The 15,644-nt window shown below is 50.6% G+C and overlaps 1 protein-coding gene across 1 annotated transcript in view; it reads right to left on the bottom strand.

Moving 5' to 3' along the window:
* LOC144167249 (uncharacterized) overlaps window positions 1–1,209 on the bottom strand; it is a 45,863-nt gene extending 44,654 nt beyond the window's left edge. Inside the window, exon 1 of the mRNA XM_077696585.1 lies at window positions 796–1,209. Coding sequence (XP_077552711.1) covers window positions 796–1,004 — 209 coding nt within the window. The 5' untranslated portion in view covers window positions 1,005–1,209. The remainder of the gene's footprint in view (window positions 1–795) is intronic.
* Between the last annotated feature and the right edge of the window lie 14,435 nt (window positions 1,210–15,644).

Consider the following 15,644-nt stretch of genomic DNA (forward strand, 5'->3'; position numbering starts at 1 on the left):
ATGCAAGCTGCAAGCAGGAATGCAAGTAACGGCGGTGCGGCCGTAGCAGCGTCAGCGTACGGCAATGGCAAACTCCGGCCGCAGGTTACAGCTTCGCTGGTTAACCCTCTGTACGGAATGCATGGGGGTATTTTATAACCTTATGCATAAGCAAATTATGCACTACTGCAGTTCACTCTCCATTGGAATGTGCCACCTTATTGTATCCGCTGTACCTCCTCTTATCATTCTAAACCCAACTTCGCGCAGGACGTTCACCTCGCAGAAGCGTGTAGTGTGCTTTCGCACTTCCAAGATTCAGACCGCTATACGACCGGCCTGAATCTCAAGTTTTGATAACAACCCTTGCTGCTTTAGTAGTGTTGAGATGAAGTGAAGGGGAATGCAATGCCGCATTCGATTAAACGTGCTACGTTTCACAAACGTCTCCTGGATGCAATTTTAGCCATAAAAGTTAACTTCTCCTCTGCCTTATAAGATCTGTTTGCGAAGCTAGATTGGGAAACGCTATAATCAGGCATTAGTTGAAGCACTTAAGCAACTTAGGTATTACGACAAAATTTTCATGCCAAATCAATCTAAAGATGACGTGCAAAAATAATTCTCGATGCGCTTCAGGGTCATAGCGTATGCCTCACTTGCAAATGAAAACAAGGTACAAATAGAAACCCCGACAACCGAAGAGTGTACGCTCCCATAAGTAAAGATTTGTCAGGCAGGCTTTTGTCCCCATGGCCATGCACGTGGTCTCTTGCCCTACACTGTGACTCGAAGCAGTGCGCATGAAATACCGACCTGTGCGAAGAGGATGGAGGCCAGGGGATGCTCGGGGTAAACTGCCAGGGCCGATGAACTGTGTGGTTCGTGGCTGCCCCGCGGCGTCCCGACTCCATCTGGAGGGGGAGGGGGAGGGGGCGCTTGTTGAACAGGTTCAGTCCATGGACGACGCCTTCGTGGGGTGGGGAGGCCACCGGGCTCGCGTCCAGGGGAACCGTGCGACCCATCAGCCCACTGCGCCCCCAGCTCTCCTCGTGCACCTGGTCTTTGCGGTGGAGCTTGGTGAAGGCCTGAAAGTTTCGGAGGAGGGCATTCGCCAAGTCCTTGAGACCTGCTCTTGTGAATGACTCTTGGCGAACAAGTGGGGCGGCACAAGGCACTACCGTCTGTAGTTACGCCGTATAGTGATTAAAGGTGTGCGAATAGGAAAAAAAATCCAGTTCAAATTGCATTTACACCAAATTCTTCCTAAAAGTAATGAAAATGTTCAAATATGGAGCTGAAGAATCCTTACATCCACCGCAAAAAAAAAAGAACAAATCGGCGTCCTTACCGGTTCGCATTGCTTACTATGTTCTTTCAACGATCCCCTCATCTTCTAACGATACACGCTGAGTGATGACTGCGATCCCGGCGGTTCTGCAGCCACAAATAGCGTATACGAGGGTTCATGGCCAGAGGACTACTCCTGTATCGGCGTAGACACTCGAATCCCTGGCGCGGGGGGGGGGCTCAAAAGAACATCCCCTGAAGAGCGAACTTGTGGGAGCAGACACTGCTGACAAACCGGATTTCAGAAAATCCTTACGTAGACATTGAGTATACAGGAAAAGGAGGAGGAATTCATTCGCTGCTGTAACTGAATTAATACAGCATCGCATGTGATGTCCTAAAGTAGAAGGTTCACATCCTGCTTAGAGAACAAATTGCTCTCCATTCGCTACTTCGCATTTACAAATTTATATTTTTCCGTAAAAGGAGACGAACTACTTCCCCTATACTCTTGTTGGCGTGAACAAACAGAACTCTGCAACCGCCATCAATCTCCTATAGGGCAAAAAAATTATTAGGCGCGAAATTTCATTTTTTTTCTAAGTGCAGTTATTTGCATTCATGTGTAATCGAGTGTTAATTATTAAAAATGTTCCCCCGGCACGTGTGGTGTCCGATATAAATGTTCATGCGTTCAGGAGCGCGCTATTCCCCAACGAGTTTCGGATATATGAAACTATTACCTCACGATCAATAGGCCTTTGTGTCAACCTTAAGGCGAAACAAAGTGGAAAGGTCCAGAACAGTCGGGAGAACATCCTTACAGTCGTAGATCAAAAACTCGTTAACAGGCGACAGCGGCCGCAACAAGACCGAGAAGCAAGCACCCAGGCTGATTGTCTTTTTTACCCTTGCCTGATTTTCGAGCTATGATTAAGGTGTGTTACTGAGATGCCGGAATTCGCATTATCGTAAATGGGAGAATATCCACAAAAGACGTTCGTTGCGGATGCCCTGAGATCCACCGTGCGGGCGTACGTGTATGTATCTGTGCGTGTGTACGGCGTGTGCGTGCGTGTGTAGAGAGTATCAAAACACAAACTTTCGGGAAGTTAGCTTCGCTAGTCGTGTGTGACACGTTTCTAGAAGAGACCCATTTTCGCGATATATGAGGGATGACGGAATTTTAAGGTGACCCACTGTTTTTGAATACCCGATTGGGCAAGGTCCTCTAGGCGTTGCCGAATCACCCCCCTACCCGGTGACCCATATTGCCAGACTAGATTTTCGTGGCTCCGCCAACTGCAGTGGAACTTTGTTTTACTTGTTTTTACTTTTTTCTTTCTCCTTGCCGGTGGAAAGAGGGGTGCGTCCGACTAAGTTCCGCGCAGTGCGCCGCTCGCACTAAAGGCGCTGAAGGCCCTCCATCACAGCCACCGCCGCTTTCTCGTCCGCCGCTGCTCTCGTCCGCGCGGCGGAGGTAGCGGAGTAGCTTTAGCTCGCACCACCGAAGCTGTGTTGACGAGCATACTAAGCAGTTATGAAAAGTACATGAGCATCGGCGTATGGGTTAGGTTAGGTTTTGTTAGGTGAGGTTGGGTTAGGTTTGATTGGGTTGGGTTCGGCTAGGTTAGGCTAAGTCAGGTTAGGTTAGGTTAGGTTTGGTTGGTTGGGTTACGAAATGCGAAGTTGGCTGGGAGAATTGAGCCGGTACTAGCGAGCGGGAGCTGACGCTCGACGGCCCCACGCAGCAGAGCGCCCACCATACGCTGTCAAAGTCGAGGGTTCCGACGTGTGGCCAGCGAGGCCGCCGAGAATGAGCGAGGCCGCCGTGAAGGAGCAAACACGAAGCGGCGATGACCAATCTCGGAGTGCCGGAGTGCCAGCGCGCACTGTACGGAACTTCTTGCCGTCGGCAAGGAGAAAGAGAAAAAAGTAAAAACAAGCAAAGCAAAACTCTGCTGCAGTTGGCGGAGCCTCGGAAATCTAGTCTGGAAACGTGGGTCGCCGGATAGGGGGTGAATCGGCAACGCCTCCGAGGACCTTGCTCACGATTGTAAATGGTGAGGATGCATTTCGGGTGCTTGTCCTAAGGAAATACAATAAAAATAACAAATTGGCGGATCCAACCGTAATGTGGGCATCGACGAACGAAGCTTTCAATGATGTTTACATCGCCATTAATGTCAATATTCCGGACTGCAAAATTGAGTTTAAATGGCCCCGTTTGAAATTATGACAAGGACGTCACGGCAAGACTGCGTTGAGACGAAAGTGCGTGTGGCATTTTGTTCTCTCCTAGCTTCTGGGCGTAGTTCTCACAACACGCGTTGCCTTGCATTTGTTGCCTTCAATAACGTATAGAGCCAGCACACATCGGTGGCCCCGCTATCGCGACGGCCTCCATCTATAGGTCCCGCCGATAGAGGCCACCGGTGGGTCTGGTAGCCACGGGAACGTGCTCCTACTCCTGAGTGACACACGACAGTCAGCAGACGGGCGAAAGGCTCGACCTACAATAGCCCCGCTGTTAAAGGGACACTGAAGTGATTTGTAAATTGTAGTCCGGAGTCCATGGGCCATGTTTCAACCACTCTCCGTGCGTTTACGCGAATTTATTTAGTAGAAAATCAATTCGAAAATGCTGTCCTCCTCTATGCACCCTCGCCCATTTTTTTTTTCGTGTGACGTCAGGAGGAAATGACTTGGCTTAACTGCGCTACTGCGCGGCTCGCCAACCTTCCGACAGAGTCAGTAGGCCCAGCGTTTAGTCCGAAGGCCGACGACGGGTCGTCGCAATTCGTTCACACAGTTGAAACTAAGCCACGACACGTTTGTGAATGAAAGAATGTGCGTTTCTTTACTTTGTTAGTTTGTACACTGTATCAAGCTCCAAGTCCAGGTCGCTCCACACAAGCGCTGCACAAGCGCACGTGCGACGCTTCGCTGACTGGTGCGCCAGAAGAAATATCTAAGGCTACTTGAAGGCGGGAGAAGAGTCAGCGAAGTCAATACAGGTACTAAGGAAATAAAATCAACTGAAACTTTTACCGTACAGCGTAAAACTAGTGAGCAAGAAGCACTTTTTTGCGCTGGGTGAACAAGCACAGCGGTCAGCAGCTCGACCACACATCTGCGAACGCTTTTCCGGCTAACAAATGCACTTGCTAGACGTGAGATATTGTGGAAATTTGGGGGACGCCTACTGCACGAACGTTAAACATCAAATAGTCACCCAAGCTGCTTGAAATGCTAAGCCTAAACGAAAGTGTAAACCGATTATACATTATATACCTTACATTTCCACAGCCGGTTGCAAGAAACTAAATAAACGTCTCTTGAAGATAGTCAAAATTTCGTACACCTATTCGGTCATAACTTCTGGTGCTTCCACACATTAACTCCAGCCCGAGCAGGCGGTTCAGCCATCTTAATGCGGAAAAAACCTTTGTTCAAAATTGTCGACTGCGAGCTAGAGCAAAACGGCCGGTTTTGTATTGTGGACGTCCTCGTGGGGAGAGAGCTGGTGTGTTTGGTATGTATTTATGCCCCCAATGAGGCAGCTGCTCGCTCTGATTTGTTTACCGCTCTACGGGCTTACTTGTGTGTTTCTGGGGCAGTTTTCTTTGGGGGCGATTTCAACTGTGTGTTGGGGGCCAATGACAGGGCAGGCAGTGGCAGTGGCGCAGACTCATCGTCCCGTGTTTTGAAAGCTGTACTACGGGATGGTGACCTGTCAGACTTGGCCTTGGGACGGAGCTGGCCAACCAAGCGCTTTACACGCTGGCAAGGCTCGTCCCACGCGCGTCTGGATCGTATCTACGTCTCGGGGGACGGGTTTCACGAGTTACTGAATACACCGTCACCCCTGTTTCCTTTTCAGACCACGGCCTTGTAACATGTACAGTGACCTTCGGCACATACAGCGCGAATCGGAACTCTGCTACGCGGTGGTTAATGAGTTCCACTGTGCTTAAAAGTGAGGCGTTCATCGAACAGGTTCAAGGTGAAATTGAAACACTGCGGTCGGGAACTATAAGCGTGGAAAAGTGAGAAAATTTCAAAGCTCAGATAAAATGTTTTGCAATTACTACAGGGCGTGAGGAGGGCACCCGCAAAAAAGAAAATACGCGTCGCGTCACGGAGACTCTTTGCGCGCTCATTGAGGCAGACGAAGAGAGGCCAGGGGAGTTCCGAGAGGACATCCGGGTAATTAAAGAAGAGCTGCGGGGAGAGCTGGAGAAAGGTTACTGGGGAGCTCTGGTACGGAGCAGGGAGCAAAGGGTAGAGTTCGAAGCAAGGCCTTCGAAGCTTTTTGCAGCCTTCGAAAGGGAGCACACGGCCCGCAAAACAATCACGGAGGTCAACCATGTAGCGGGCATAGCAACGGGCAGTGATGAAGTAGCCAAGGCCTTTGCGGACTATTACACCGACCTATTTTCCCTGCGAACGGTCCCAGACACGACCCCAACAACCTGCCGCGGTGGTTCAGTGGCTAAGGCGTTGCGCTGCTGAGTACGATGTCGCGGGTTCGATTTCCGGCCGCGGCGGCCGCTTTTCTGATGGAGGCGAAAAGCAAAAACGCCCGTGTGTACGAGATTTCGGCGCACGTTAAAGATCCCCAGGTGGTCAAAATTAATCCGGAGCCCTCCACTATGGCGCGCCTCATCGCCTGCGTTGCGTCGGCGCGTTAAACCCTACAATCAATCAATCAATCAATCAATCACGATTCCAACAGATGTGCTAAATGAAATCCCCAAATTACCCGAGGAAACAAAAGAGCTTATCAACACCCCCTTAACAGAAGCGGATATTGAGCGTATCATTCAGAACCTCCCACGAAACAAATCCCCGCGGCCGGACGGCATCATTTCAGAGTTGTATGTCGCCTTAAAAAAGGAACTGAGCCCCATCCTTTGCATGGTCTTCGAAGAGATAAGAAAACAAAAACGGCTACCGCCCTCTATGTGCACGAGCCACTTAGCCTTAATCCCCAAGAAGGTTGTTAAGAAATAAAGATGGGCAGGCAGGGGGCGACAGTAGGAGAAGAGGAAGAGGAGGATCGGGGGCGCTCACTCCTCGCTAATCGACTCCATCACCGTATCGGAAGCCAGACGCTGGTCCTCTTTCGCTACACATTCTCTGGTGCCGTGAAACCCGGGAACCGGCGCACGAGCGAATCTACGTTCGACGGCGCAGCGGCTCCGAGGCACGCGAGGCTTGGATACCTTCGTACTGCTTTATCCTGGAAGCCTTGCCCTCGGCCGCCGCCCCTTTCGGCTCGTGCCCAAGCCCGCCCTTGTTTCCTTGTTATTCGCAACCCCAGCGTCTTGCTTCATCGACTGGTGTCATGGACGCTCTTCGTATTCGCCGAGATGTCCTGCGAGCGACCGTCTCCGGGACCACGACAGTCCTCGACGCCTTGCTGCGGAGCCAGGCAGCAACGGCCCTTGACAGACAAAATGTCCTCGATCTCATCTTGCATGACCAAGTGAGCCTTCACAAACTCGACGCTCAAGTTCAGGAGAACCTGAAGGATGAAGAATTTGATGCCGACGTTTGGGAAGCGATCGATTACGACGAGCGTATCTGCGCCCTGCGAACACGCGTACGCTTCTCCGCGAGCCAAGGCTCTTCTGCAAGCCCCGTTCTTCAACCTCAGGCGGCTCTGTTTACTACCCGCATCGGAACCTCGATTATTCGTTTCCGTCCCGAGGAGGTCCGGCGGACAATGGTCCCGGGTGACGTGCCACCCGTACGGGAAATGACTGGCGCGCGGGTAGAACAGGGAAACGGAGACGGAGGTGCTTCTGCCTTTCAGGAAGTCAAGCAAGACCCCGAGGGGCTCAGCCCGGGAGAGCGGCTCCAGCGACCTCCCAACCCTGGTGTTGCCGTGATTGCCGTTGTGGAGAAATCTCAGGGACCCTGCCGAGACATCGCCGTCACTTCCGAGACGTCTGACCGGCCTTGCCGCAGCGCTGGCGTCGCCGACAAAGCTCTCACGTCACAGACGTCGCTACTGCCCTTCCTCAACCCTCGCTTAGACGACTTGACTACCGCTCTGGAGACGTCGGACCCGTTCTGCCACGGTCCTTGCGTCGATGATGGGACTCTTGTTTTGGAGAACTCCGAGCTTCCCTGTTGCGACCGTTACGTCGGTGACGCATCTCTCCTTTCGCAAGCAGTTCAGCAACCGGGTTTCAAGTCGAAGATATTTGCGTTGGGTCCAGCAACGAAAACGCGGTTCGTGCAGAAGATGGACTCGCTTCAGGGGATAACGAAGCCCCTCCTCCTCCGACGCTCCATGAGCGAGCTTCCACGGCGGAAGCGAGCTTCGGCCGCGCTCGTCGAGGCTCGGTGGGGAGGCATCCTCGTTGCGAAGCAGAACAAATGCTTCTATGGTGACGACCCCTTCTTCAGCAAGCGCAACTCAATTCTGAACGAGCCTTTGTACCGTGTTGGGTCCGGCGAGAGCGAGGTCCTATGGTTCGCAGAGATAACGGACACGCCGCTGGAACACAACAATTACTTCACGGAAGGCGAATCAGACGTGGACGCAATGGCGATGCCACTACGCTCGCTGCATTATCTCTGCAAATTTGACCGTCCGAATCAGCTGTTCCCATTCGATCCCGGCGGCTGCTTTCTGGCCGAAAACCTAGAGCATGGCGGCGGGTGACCGTATGAACATTCGCAATCTTTTAGCCCTACGTCACTTCGGTCCAGCAACCCAGCAAGCGCTCGTTGCCCATGATGCTGGCTATTGACTTGTACTGCCTCGCTCGATTGACAACTCTGTCTACAGAGATCGACGGCACCGAGACACCCTGCGAAAATGCTCCACTGGATCCCCCCGCCAGCTTACAAGCATCGCTGCTGTGTAATCATGCACCGCTGCGGAAGTCGGACAACTCGTCGTACTGGGACACGGACTTTGCCACTACCCCTGCAACTGCCTGCTAGCCCCTAACCAACTTGGCGGTGGCGGGAGTATGTTAAGAAATAAAGATGGGCAGGCAGGGGGCGACAGTAGGAGAAGAGGAAGAGGAGGATCGGGGGCGCTCACTGCTCGCGAATGGACGCCATCACCGTATCGGAAGCCAGACGCTGGTCCTCTTTCGCTACAAAGGTATCAACCGATTCTGTACTCGATGTCGCTGATTATCGACCAATCAGCCTCCTCACAACCGATTACAAAATCCTTGCCCGAATTCTAGCCGGAAGACTTGAGAACGCACTGAGCTTTGTGGTTGGTCCGCACCAGACATGCGGTTTTAAAGGGCGGTATATTAACTCCGATCTACATCGCATGAGAGCCGCCTGTGAGGCGGCAGAATCGGGCATTTTACCTTTGGCAGTTGTTCAGCTCGACCTAAGGAAGGCTTTCGATCAGGTTGTCCACAAATTTCTCCTTCACCTCCTCCAACACTGTGATATTGGGGACACAATGATTGAGTGGATTAAAACCTGCTACACGGACATTCCTACCAACGTTGTAATAAATGGGGTGGTAGGCATGCCCATAGACATCCTTAGGTCCGTCCGCCAAGGCTGCCCCATGTCGCCCATCTTATTCACACTTTACCTCGAGCCACTGTGCCGTATGACCCTTGCATCTAAGGTCATAAATGGGTTAACGATGGGAGACGAGCAGCTCCGTGTCCTCGTAACGCGGACGATGTGGCCTTCATTTGCACTCAAAAATCACAAGTGGGCGAGGTTATCAGGCTAGCGCATCAGTTCTGCCGCTTTTCAGGTGCAGAACTTAACCTCCTCAAGTCGAGGGGAGCCTGGTTAGGTGAATGGGCCTCCAAACCAAGTTGCCTATCTGGAATGGCCTGGGAAGAGGAGATGTCTAGCTACCTGGGCGTCAACCTCAACCAAAGCACCCCAATTACGAATCGATGGAAACCGAAGGTGACAGCGGCAGAAAGAAAGCTTCATCCATGGAGAAACAGACACATCGCTCTGTTCATTAGGGCCCATGTCTGCAATACGATAGCATACCCCGCTGTCCTGTACGGGGCCCGCGTAACCACCATCGATGCAGACTCCCTGAATAAGCTGCACCGCTCCTGTGCGGTATTCCTCTGGCGTTCCACGTACGAAACCATGCGCCACTCAAACCTCTTCTGGAGTCTGGAAAAGGGTGGCTTGGGCCTCGTCAATGTGGACCTCAAACTGACAGTTCAGCGGTTCCTGTACTTCATCGACCTACGCGATCCGTTTCTTGTAGCAGCCACGCAGTGCTTGGGTGCCAGACATTTGGCCTCATGGCTCGCCACGACAGCATCTCTCTGCTTTGAGACGCGAGCAGTGAGGTTCTACAGAGAAGTCACTCTAGCTCTAGCCCTGCTTGTGCAGCATTTTTCCTGGGAGTATTTACTCAAAACTAAGCCCAGGAAACTGTACTGGGACCACGTGGAGAAGGTTTTGCCGTCCCCTCTCTACCGACAACCCCCAACATCTGACGACGTCTTTAAGGGAATAAGAAAACTCCCTGTGCCCACCGGTACAACGGACTTCTTCCGCCTTCACATGGGAGTGCTGCCCACGAAGGCACGTTTGGAGGAGAAGGGATTCTTCCTCCACGGCGGCGCGGGGTGCCTCATTTGCGGGAAGCGGGAAACGGCGGAATACGTCCTCATTGAGTGCAACACCGCAGCAATCTTCTTGGACGAGATGCAGACTGCGTTCGCTAAGCGATGGGACCTGTCGTGATCAGATCTCCGGCGCCTGAGCACACCCACCGTAAACAAGGCGCTTCGAGACTACGCGTGCTCGTCATTCTTCACTCTCTGTGGAGGGCTAGAGTGAACGCAGTGGAGTGCGCTAGGAGCCCAAAGCCTGCCTGGCGGCACTTTACGGTAAAGGTTGAATGAACCATGAGCGCGCTGGGGGGTCCAGACGCCGACTCCAAGCTGCGCACTTACTGCAAAGGGGGTGCCAAGCCTTGCAGTACTTCAAAGAAAAAGAAATGCGTCGCTGGATACGGCTGTGACTTGCGGGTGGTCCTACCAATGCGTTTTCGCAACGCCGTTTTCCACCGATCATGCGTCCTTTACATCAACCCAGAGTACACATATACATGTTAACATAGTACTTTTACAACATTTTCTGTTTAGCACTTTTGATTTTACAGTGTTTTGCGCCGTCATAGTTTCCTGTTAGAACCCTTCGTTGTACCTACAGTCTTATATGCGTTGTGTATTTTGTTACTAAGCGAAGACTCGCTGGAGTCATGACTGAACGTTCCGTCGCGACAGTATTTACGTCTGTCGTCGGCAGTGCCTCATGCTTGTCAGTGCATCATCTATACAGGGTGTCCCAGCTCTCATGCACCAAGATTTAAAAAAAGAGCAATGGCGTTACTCGAAGAAAACCTAGTGCGTAATGTTTGCAGTACTGTGGAGAAGCGGACAGTAATTTTTTCGTTAATGATACCTAACTAATTATTTGTAATTAATTATCTAACTCGAGAAGTGTTGTCCTAATCATTGAAGTGTCAATGAGGCACTTGTACGTACCCCCGAGGGGCATTTAACTGCGGTATTTTCAGCGACGAACTAATTGCGTACTCATTTATTCGGACTGATAAAGAAAACCCGTCAAATACGAAAAATATCACGTGACGACGCCTCCGCGCGCATTAGCGCGCTTCGTAAAGCAATGCCCTCAAACAGGCTGCCTCTGAGTTAGCCAGAATGAGATAAACAAAATAAAGAAAGAATAAATCGCGGCCGAGTTTGTGCTTTATCTGCACACGCGCCTCGCGAATCTTGCTGTTGCTGCTCCTTCCATGCATGCCATTATCAAGGTGATGCGCTGTCTCTTCAGGCGGGTGACAGGCGAAGCAGTTGCTTTCAAGCAGCTTATTTGGGGACGCAGCTATACAATGCGCGCGCAAGGGCCGTCACGTGGTATTTTTCATATTTCGCGGGTTTTATTTATCACTCAGAATAAATGAGTACGCAATTAGTTCGTCGCTGAAAATACCGCAGTTAGATGCCCCTCGTGGGTACCTACAAGTGCCTCATTGACACTTCAGTGATTAGGACAGTACTTCTCGAGTTAGATAATTATAATTAATTAGTTAAGTATCATTAACGAAAAAATACTGTCCGCTTCTCCACAGTACTGCAAACATTGCGCACTAGGTTTTCTGCGAGTAACGCCATTGCTCTTTTTTTAAATCTTGGTGCATGATAGCTGGGACACCCTGTATATGTGCACCCGCCCAATTTTTTACCAATATCACGGGAGCGCCGACCGTTCGGTCGATCAGCGCCGCGGCATGGAGTGATACGGCAAACTCGGCGAGAGTAGCCGCATGCGCACAAAGCAAAGGCCGCTGCTGTCGTCGACTGCTAGGCTGTTCCAAAAGCAGACAACCACACCCGATTTTTTTTTATTCACTTATCACACTGCCTGCCATACTGGAAATTTTTTTTCAGGACCAGGCACGTGGCGCCAACTAAAAACAGTAGTCAGCGTTGCCGAACGCAAGGTTCATTTGGCAACGCTGATTATGGCAGGCAGTATGGCAGGCAGTGTGATAAGCGAATGAAAAAATCGGGGGGCGGCTGTCTGCTTTTGGAACAGCCTAGCAGACGACGGCAGCAGCAGCCTTTGCTTAGTGCGCATGCGGCTACTCTCGCCGAGTTTGCCGTATCGCTCCATCACGCGACGCTGATCGACCGAACGGTCGGCGCTCCCGTGATATTGGTAAAAAATTGCGCGGGTGTACATCTGTGTAAATAAACGTTGTGTTACAAAAAAAAAGCCGGTAGCGCTGGTCCGTGGCCGAGTAGACTGGAGCGCTAGGTAGCTTATTTTGCAAGTCGCACGTTCGAATCCCCGAGCGTACATTCTTTTTTTTTTTTTTGTAACTTGATTTTTTTGGTTTTCGGCCGATGTTTTCTATACTGAGTTCACCATTTTTGGGCCGTAACGTTCACTGCTCCACGAGCGAGTTCGAAGAACGCGCGCAGACCGACAATGACGCGCTAGCGAGTTCTCGTTGGCGTGCTGTTGCCATAAGCACCGACTGCGCGCAGTGGGCACAGGCCAGAATCAGCAGACCCTTGGCCTGGTGTGAACACGCTTTTTACGATAAAGGCATGAGTGAGGCAAGCTCCAAATATGGGGGAAAAGCGCATAGCATTTGAGCGTATGCAGTGAAGCGGAAGGTGTTCGTCTACGGCGTAGGCCTCGGCTAGTGATTGCTACGATTCCAAGCCGTCCTTGGAGGCTTATCTTAGGCATTTCGCCGCCGACAACATTGCAGAAGCGTGGCATGACGATTGAGATATCGAGAATGCCCATCCAACGATAACGTCGGATGTCAAGCATGTTGTTTTACAGAACCGAAACCGAAACTTGTTTGAATGCTAATCTTGGACATCCAATCAAGGGGCACCTCCTCGTGACGTCACAGCCTTTATTTGGTGCGGCCGCCGCAGACGGCGCATGGTAATTTTTCTTTCGGGCTTAATAAAATTACCGACTTATTAACCGGATAAACGATGAAAATTGCGTTAATTTGAGCCAGTCTACGCAGTGCAAGCAAAAACGGGGGGCTTGACAAATTCACTTCAGTGCCCCTTTTAAGCGGTACCCTCAACTTCCAGGCTGTTCACACTAAGCTCCCACGGCAGCCGAGTCCAGAGGTTTGCAACGGTTAATAAGGCAACAACTTAGCAGTTGCCGCCTTATTATTTGTATGTTTCCTTTTAGACATTTTTGTTGTTAATCAAGATTGCACCATTTTAAGTTGTTGAAGGCGGAACACAAACTTTTTTCGCTCATGATCGCAGTATAACATCATGACAATCAAGGGCCCCTAGATTTGCACGTGTATTGGTAATAAAACAGTCCGTATTAGCACCCTGGAGCCAGGCTTTTACAGCAAACGTGTTACAGCGACAGGTATTGACGCTAAGAGATCGTACCAGGAGGGACTTCTTGCACAAGGGATCAGTAAATGACTTTCGTGAGTTCGGGGAACAAACGCCAAAAAGCAATGCTTAAAAGACTGCGACTCATTCTACAAATTTTGCTGAATGAGCCAACAGATAATGCTAACAAGCCTATGCCTACAGGTTTTCGCGTTTTGATGAATAACGAAATAAACGTATGGGCACGCCAATGCGAGTGACCGTCGCATCATGAATGCATCGCAATGAAAGCCCAAATATGAGAGAGACAGCTGCGTGCCCACGCGCTTTGTGTGCCCCCGCTCACCGCTCCGTGTTCCTTCCAAGGCGGTGGGCCTTGGCCGTCTCCGGTAGCCGCTTGCGACAGTCGAACCGACGCAGGCGGGGACACCTCGCGTAGGGCGCCTTGGGCGGGGCGACGGCGAGGAGACACGGAGCTCCACCGTGTTCAGCGTTGGCGGTCACATCCGGGTGCTCAGCGAAACCGAGCTCGCCTCGCGATAGCACGAGAGCGCGAGACGCACGCCGCACAAGCCGGTTTCAGTGCAAGGCGCATTGACACTTGCCTGTAGTAGAAGAGGAATGATAATGCAAAGCTAAGGTACATTAGTGTGGGAAGGCTCTTAAAAAACGGCACTAGAGAGAGAGAGAGAATCGTCTTTAATGATACTGGTGAGGTTAGCCTGACCAAGGCGCCTAGCTTGCTACACCAGATGTATGAAAAAATGAAATCGATGAAGAGATGATGATAATGACTGTGGTGAAGATGATGCGCTCATTAATAGAATCCTGTTTAAAGAGTCTGATCAAGTCCTGTGCTTCGCAGAAAAGACAATAGAGCTTTTGTCGCTCGAAATGCTCGCTTAGAGTTCGACCAAGGGCCTATCACGTCACTTAGAGTTAATCCTCTAGAAGCGAAAGACCAAAGGGACGTTCTAGCTGCTCTATACCGCGTACACTCACATAATGCGTGGTTCAAGTCCTCGTACACGTCACAAAGAGTGCAGAATGATATGTCGTCATCATCATCATCACCAACAATCAAGGGATCATCATCATCAGGATTTGTGCTGCGTGGAATAAAACCGGCTTCCATCTTGCCATGTTGTTCGTGGCTGGTGCTCTAAGCAGGGTGTCGAACCGGAATTTTTTCGGGTTCGGTTCGGGTTCGGGTTCAAGCCTTTCGGGTTCGGTTCGGGTTCAGTTCCAGAGCACCATTCCGTTCCGGTTCGAACCGGTTCGAGCCGGTTCAAACGGGTTCAAACGGGTTCGAAGAAAAAAAGCAGGCGTGATTTTTCTGTTTATTTTTTTTGCTCGTTTTTCGTTTCCTTATAAAGTCGGCATAAAAACAGTCATAATGAAGGTTTATTTGTCCAAATATTTTGTCTTCGCCAAACTAATGCGACCCTGCAACACTTTTTTCAACTTTTTTCTAAATCTTGAGTGCTTGCAGAAAGTAGCCAACCAACACATTAGATTATGGGGTCGCAATGTGCCTCAGCCAAAAATTACTCCTCTCTCCTAGTCAGATAACATTGAAACTTGCTCAAAATATTTTTCTCTCCTTCCCGGTCTTGGCATTCTTCGACCGCTGAATGACGTCATTACAGTGGTGTAGCGGCTGTTTTCCGGCTTTCCTTAAGTTGAAGAGTAGAGCGCATTTGATAGCCACTTAAAAAAAAAGCCACAAAAGCGAAGCCGAAACGGAAGGTGTGTCCGCAGCGACGAGCAAATCACGCACTGTTGCTCTGTGCTGGCAATAGCTATAGTTTTGACAGTGCTTCCAGATGCGAAGAAGAGTGAAAGCGTTTATGGAAAGTGTTGATTTATTTATTTACTGCTTTTTTATTTATTTATTTATTTATATATTTATTGTTGGGTTTAACGCGCCCACGCAACACCGACGATGAGGCGCGCCATAATGAAGGGCTCCGAAATAATTTTGACCACCTGGGGATCTTTACGTGCGCCGAAATTTCGGACACGCGAACGTTTTCGCTTTTCGCTTCCATCAGAAAAGTGGCCCCCGCGGCCGGGAATCTAAATCGCGTCAGTGTGCTCAGCAGCAACGCCTTAGCCACGGAGCCACCGCGGCGAGTTTATCTAAAGTGTTGAAGAGCTCCTTTAACTGTACCTGCAAAATGTTTTCTATGGTAGTGTGACGAGTATGTGGCGCAGACTGCCAAGCGTGGGAGGTGGCATTTAGAGAAATTTACTTCTGCTCCTCCTTTATCTGCTAACAGAACTGTTAGAAAGAAAGAATGGATACAAAGACTCATTGGACGGCGTGTATAGGACGGCATTGGATAGGGAAGCACCGGAGATAGGAACTTGCTAATGGCCCTTCAGCGACTGGTGACAGCAATTGGGCTCTAGGAAAGATGATAGCCAAGTGAAGTCACAAGCAACAGTAATGATCACTTGTAGAGAGAGAGAGAG

This window comes from Haemaphysalis longicornis, unplaced genomic scaffold (assembly GCF_048455015.1).
Source record: "Haemaphysalis longicornis isolate Haplotype H1 unplaced genomic scaffold, Haemaphysalis longicornis Haplotype H1 scaffold_1, whole genome shotgun sequence".
Lineage (NCBI taxonomy): Eukaryota > Metazoa > Arthropoda > Arachnida > Ixodida > Ixodidae > Haemaphysalis > Haemaphysalis longicornis.